The sequence below is a fragment of the Glycine soja genome, chromosome 15 (assembly GCF_004193775.1).
Source record: "Glycine soja cultivar W05 chromosome 15, ASM419377v2, whole genome shotgun sequence".
Classification (NCBI taxonomy): Eukaryota; Viridiplantae; Streptophyta; class Magnoliopsida; order Fabales; family Fabaceae; genus Glycine; species Glycine soja.
This window is the reverse complement of record NC_041016.1, coordinates 18,667,205-18,673,435: the sequence shown is the minus strand read 5'-3', so window position 1 is coordinate 18,673,435 and position 6,231 is coordinate 18,667,205. Positions and strand designations below refer to the sequence as shown.

At 29.6% G+C, this 6,231-nt stretch overlaps 1 protein-coding gene across 1 annotated transcript; it reads left to right on the top strand.

Moving 5' to 3' along the window:
- Positions 1 to 206: 206 nt before the first annotated feature.
- On the top strand, positions 207 to 1,250 carry LOC114387477. Its single transcript, XM_028347670.1, has 2 exons — positions 207 to 529; positions 722 to 1,250. The coding sequence occupies exons 1-2, from the start codon at positions 430 to 432 to the stop codon at positions 847 to 849; spliced, it is 228 nt and encodes a 75-aa protein (XP_028203471.1). The 5' UTR covers positions 207 to 429; the 3' UTR covers positions 850 to 1,250.
- Positions 1,251 to 6,231: the final 4,981 nt, after the last annotated feature.

The window sequence follows — 6,231 nt, the reverse complement described above, 5'->3', positions numbered from 1 at the left end:
TTTCTATCCAATTGTCTATAATAAAAAATATCCGTGTATGAAAAAAATAAAATAATAGAATCCATTGCAAATGAATTCACGTGTAAAGAGGGTCCGTGAGGAAGCGTGCAGCATGTGCTTGGGTACAGTCGGGACCTTTTGTTTGATGAGATAAGGGAATTCAATAAAAAGAGTGATTTTCCTTCCATCTATAGCCTCATCTCACGGATCTTGCTTTCTCTTTCTCTTTCTCTTTCTCTCACTTTCTTTCTTTGTGTGCCTCTTACAATTTCTTATATTATAATTGTAATATTCTCCCACATAGACATCCCCTGCTTAGTAGTATATAAGACCAAGAGATTAGAGTTACCCCAATAGTCCAATACTTGTTCACTTGGCACAAAATTCAAAGGCTCATCAACAAGTACCGATTTCAGTTGCATACCCAACATGGCCTCATGGAAGAAGACCATCGCCACCCCATTCAAAAAAGCTTGCACTTTCTTTAACCAGCAACCCCCAAGGGACCATAAGAATAAGTCTCAAACAGGTGTACTTAATTAACATAGCCGTTTGATTGTACAGATTGCATGAGTTATTGTAATTTTCTTAATACCTGTCTTCGATTCCTACAGATAAAACAAAAAAAACATCACTACTAGCTATCTTATCTTAACCTCATCAATTATATGTTGTCAATTGTCGTGTATTCTTGTATTAATAATTGGTTTGTGTGATTCAGCAGAGCAAGAGAACCGGATTATGGATCTGCACGGTGAAGTCATGGCATGTGGCTATGAAGATGTTCAAGTTATGTGGTCAATCCTTGATAAGTCAAAATCCACAGCCTGCAATATAACTTCTTCATGACACGAGTGCTTTTTTCCCCTTCTTCTTTCACCTACCAAGGAAAAAAAACATATATATTCACACCAAAAAAGGTTCTACTCAAGCCATTAGCATATGTTTTAGTATGCTAATGTATTAAGTCATGATTGCATCATACTAGCTTGTTTTTGCTAGGTGACTAGCTTTGTAATCTGGTTGTATGAATGCAACTCTCATTGTAGAAAATGAACAGAGATTGATGTGTAGCTGTTTGATAGGTTTGAAAATCAGGGACCCTTCTTGTTTGATGACGGTAGTGGCGGTTTCACTCTGTAATTCTTGCAAGTCAAGGTGTTATTAACAGGGAATCCCCATGATTGATGAGACCAAATCATGGAGAGATTTTTTTTTTTTTTTTATGAAATGTACATTGTTTTCTTCTATACTCTGTTTTTTATTCCTCTTTCTCTGCCTTTTGCACTGTTCAAGATGGCGATTTTCACCAGGACAAGGGGACAAAACGATTAGATGACCGTGTTATCAAAAAACAAAAATTGTTTTTAAGAAATTATAAAAAATAATACTTCATATCGACATACTAAGTTTAAAAGTGGGCAAATCACCATTAAAGTCCTAAATATGTAAACTTTGACAATTTAATTGATGAAAATTATAATTTAATCTTTAAATATATATAAAATGTGATAGTTTTGTCTTATTTTTAAGTTGATGGGATTATTTTTCATTAAGTTATAATATTTAAAGATTAATTTAATATTAAATTATATTTTTAGTAGATATGGCAAAAAAAACTCGTACCTGTGGTATCCGTCTAAATTCATCCCGACTTTAACGGGTAATATTCGAGTTGACCGAGTATGAGTTCGGGTTCGGGTTTTTTCGAACAACCAAAAGTCAGATACGGGTATGGGTATGGGATTACTACATCTGTCGTGACTCCGGACCCGCCCCGCCACTTAAAATTTTTAGAATTTTTGTATAATTTAATCAAAAAGTCTAGAATTTTTATTACTTGTTAATTTTATTTTAGAATTTTTGCATAATTTAATATTTTTTTCTTAACGATTTTTGTAGACACGCGTGCTATAATAAATTTATTGACATATAAGTAGTTAAAAATAAATGTTTAACAATCAATTTATTTTTTCTAAAATCAAATTTTTAATATTTTCTTTACCAAAAAAAATATTTTTCTAATTTGAATCAGGTACGAGATAGGGTTGGGGATATCCGAATGTGATCATAAATTTTAACCCGTCGAGTATTGGATACGAGTATGGGACAGGTTGGGGAGTTGGGATCCGAAATTCAAAAGATAATACTCGTACTCGTCCCACTTTATTGCCATGTCTAATTTTTAGGACCAATTTAACATTAAAATTGTAAAGTTGAAGAGTCAATTATCATTAGTTATATACACAAAGTAACTATCATATTTTTGACACGTTTAAAAGTAATACAACATTATCACTTATTTACACAAATCAAAATATTCATTATTCTTAAATCTTTTGATAAGAAACATGGTACACTAGAAAGGATGAAGAAAAAATTAATAGAAAAGTGAATGATAGATAGATTAGGTAAAAATGCTTAGATCAAATTATTGGCATATAATTAATTAATAACTAATTATTACCTATCCAGTAACTAATTTCTAATTAATTATATCATTAATGATTTTTCGCAAGATAGAAGTATGAATTAGCACTTTAAGTTTTGCTGATTAATTAACACTTTAAGTTTGTAATGAATAATACATCTAAATAAAAAGAAACTTCAATGCAATTATGTAATGAAAAAAAAATAATGCAATCTCATTGAAAGAAAATGAATCTTTTGAAAATGAATAATCTAAAATGAGTTAGTTTGTCGAAACCAACACCAGTCAAAAGTTGCTTCAAATAGGCGTTCAAAGAGCAATTAACGCCAATTTGTGGTATAAAGCTTAACTGCCAAAAAAAAGTTATAGTTATATTTAACTACTTTGTAGAAATCATCAACCTCATCATCATCTTAGGAACAGAAGCTTTACTTCTCGAGGTGAAGCTTTCATATATACCTAACCATTTGCCAAAAGCAAAAACACCGTCAATAACAAAAGTATAATTCTAGTTTGGTGTAACGTGATATCAATTTCATTTTCTCTTAAACTTTTCTTCAATCCTTCCCATGTATCACATGTTTCTTAACATGATATCATAGTGATGGCATCCACTATAAAAGGAAAATTTAGTTTTGCTTTGAAGAGCTCCATGAGCTCATATCCTTAATTTTCTTTCGTTTTTTTCTTTTTGAAATACACAATCTCTAACTTTCTCATCAACCTCAATTTGAATGTTTCAAGAAAATGATGGAATCAAAGTTGTAATTCATGAAGTTAAGTGATTACTTCACAGCACCAATTATTGTCCTTGTTGACATTGGGAATCGCTCTAGTGTTTGTGTTGCTATGTGTTGTTTATTGGTTGCTCGCATTATTGCGAACCAATATTCAACATGCATGTTTTCACTATAGGTCAAGGGCTCTAGTGTTGGTGTTGCTATGTGGTTGTTCGTGGTTGCTTGCATAGTTGCAAACCACAATGTTCACCATGTTTTCACTATAGATGAAGGTAATATGTGGAATGATATAATGTGTTTAATAACAAAATCTTTCATATTAATAAGTGTATAGTATCAGACTAGATTCCCTTACTTGAAGTAAGGTACCCCTATTTATAATTTTATTTATGTATGATATTATTAAATGCATTCACATATAATTTTACTAATTTCACCTGATGATTACCATGAAAATTTCTTAATTTTTTTTTTTAAAATAATGCGATAGAACCTTCATTTAAGTAGTTCAAGCCAACTTCAACACGATCCTCCCAATCCGTATGAATTAAAGGGAATATAAGTACCTACAAGGATTCCAATGATCAAATTAGCATGTGTAGGAACTTAGATTTGAGAGATGAATGAATGCATACATTATGGGCAGATTGGGCTTCTTGGATTTTATGGGTCATCGTTAATGAGATGTTTGGAGTTCGGGGTTATTCTTCCTCCATTATAAGGTTTTCTTCTACACCCAACAATTAAAGTGAAATAATCAAATAATCCTTCACTTAAAATTCAAATGCACCCATCCCCTCCCTTGTGACTCAGTATTTAGTTGGTCCTCCCTACTGTGCCGCCGTGAGTCTCTCCCCTCCATTCATCTTCACCATTTTGTGGATCATCTTCTTGGTGGTGTCGTCTCCCGCTATCATTCACGCCGTGAATACCCCTATCTTTTCAAACCACGACAACAATGCACCTCGACCAAACTAATCACAACACAAAGGAGGAATTCAGACAAAACAAAACGGAGAATGATATATGAAGAAAAAAAAAACGGAGAAAAGAAGAAGAAGAAGTAAATAAGGGTAAGGTTGGAATTTTAATAATTGTGTTGGGTGCAAGGAAAAAAAACCCTTTAGTTAGAGGAGTTGAGTCTCCAAAATTATTCCATAACAAATTTAAATTTTACAATTAGTTATTTTAAAAGTTGATTTATGTAATTAGTTTATTAATGAGAAAAAATGAGTTAGTCTTGCCTACGACCAAATCATAATGATTTTTACCTTTTTGTGATTTCACTTTTATCTCCTGTGTAAGGTTCTTGAGAAAGATAGGATTCCATATTTCCATGGGATCTACCTTGTTGGTGAGTACGCATTACAAATTTGAACGGAGCTGGGTCAAACATGGCACAAGCAAAAGAAATATAGCAAACGCGTGTTATTGTATTCATAATCATTGGCATTTTAAACGTGGTGAGATTTATATGCATGAACTTATTACTTTGAAATTTGCACTAAATAAATGGGTGAGTTCTGATGGAAATATATCCTTCCATGCTAGATTTTATATATATATATATATAACATTTATATAACTAAGATAACCTTTTTTTATCAATTAGTATAATAAACCCGTGCATTTAAAATTATTAATTAGATATTATATTTATCTTCACTTAATTGCCTTAATTCTTACATTATTCAGTTTGGGTCTGCAAATTTACTATTGATTACCTTGCTCTTACTCTTAAGATTTTTTTAATCGATTATTGATTAGAACGCAAATTAAATTTTTAATTGATTATTCGGTCAAAAGATCTTTTATTTTTTAAAAATGATAGTGATTAATAATAAATTAACTTTACATATTATTTTTTAATTTATTGAAAATATATATTTTTCACAACTTTGAATATTAAAATTTTTAAATAACTGTACTATATTAATTAATATTTTCGTTATTAATAAACTAATGTTTCAATTAATTTTATTTTAAGAATAAATGGAATTTTATTAGGAATGTCAATTACAATAATTATCTTAGTTATATAAATTTAATAACTACTTTAATTACATAAAATAGTTGTTATAACTTTTGATATATAATTACATTGAATAAAAAAATTATAATAGTTATGGTCAATTAGCTTAATTATATGTATTTATTAATTATATTAATTACTTTAATTTTTCATTTTAAGTTAATATATTTAATTTGTGATTTTAATTTTATTCAAGATTTTATACATTATCATCATAATTACGTATCAAAAAGAAAAAAGAACCATCATAGTTTAATTTGATTCAATCATTAGAAGGATTTTGCTATCTGATGTCAAAGTAAAGTAGAGTGAATTATATTTCTTGTGACGTCAGCCACTGTAAAGGGTTTGAGTGGCAGCCGTCAATTTATACACATGATGTTGGATTCAAATCTTACGTTGAGTCGTTTTCTCTATAACGTCAAATCTTAAAAATAAGAAATTATTTTTTCTTTTTTTTATATCTTCTTTTTCAATTCAATTTTCTTAAAAAAATTATATCCACCCATTATTTTTTCTCTGAACCAAAAACACAACAAAACAAAATAAGAAGAGTTGTATGGTAAACTTTAATACAATAAATAGCTAGTTAGTTATCTGTGTATACGCACAGTCGTCCCCCCTATATATATATTTTTTTTGTTTTAATACTGAAATTATGGTTAGATTAAAAAGATATTTTTTTTTAATGTTTGAATAATTAGAATCTGAGATAAATTAATAGACCTTAGTGGAAATTAATGTAATTTAAATAGATACATGATTGACAGTAATTTGAACATAATTTAAATATAGTTATCATTAAAGTTTTGTTAACTATGTTATAATATTTAAGTTGGTGTTAAATTTTATATTAATTTTGGAGTTTTGTAATGTGGACGATGTTTTAATTAGGCGTGTATGATTGTAAAATGGATGTGATATATTTTGATGTGTTTCCAATGGTAGAAATGTTGCTCTTATTTGCATCCTATAACCAAATAATTACTGCTTGCAGGATCAACTTGTTGGTATTACTACAAACCTCA

What these genes read in the sequence shown, in the direction of transcription:
- LOC114387477 (XM_028347670.1), top strand. Translation starts at nt 430, where the DNA reads ATGGCCTCATGGAAGAAGACCATCGCCACCCCATTCAAAAAAGCTTGC. An exon ending in TAAGAATAAGTCTCAAACAG is followed by an intron (nt 530 to 721) that starts GTGTACTTAATT and finishes TGTGTGATTCAG; the next exon opens with CAGAGCAAGAGAACCGGATT.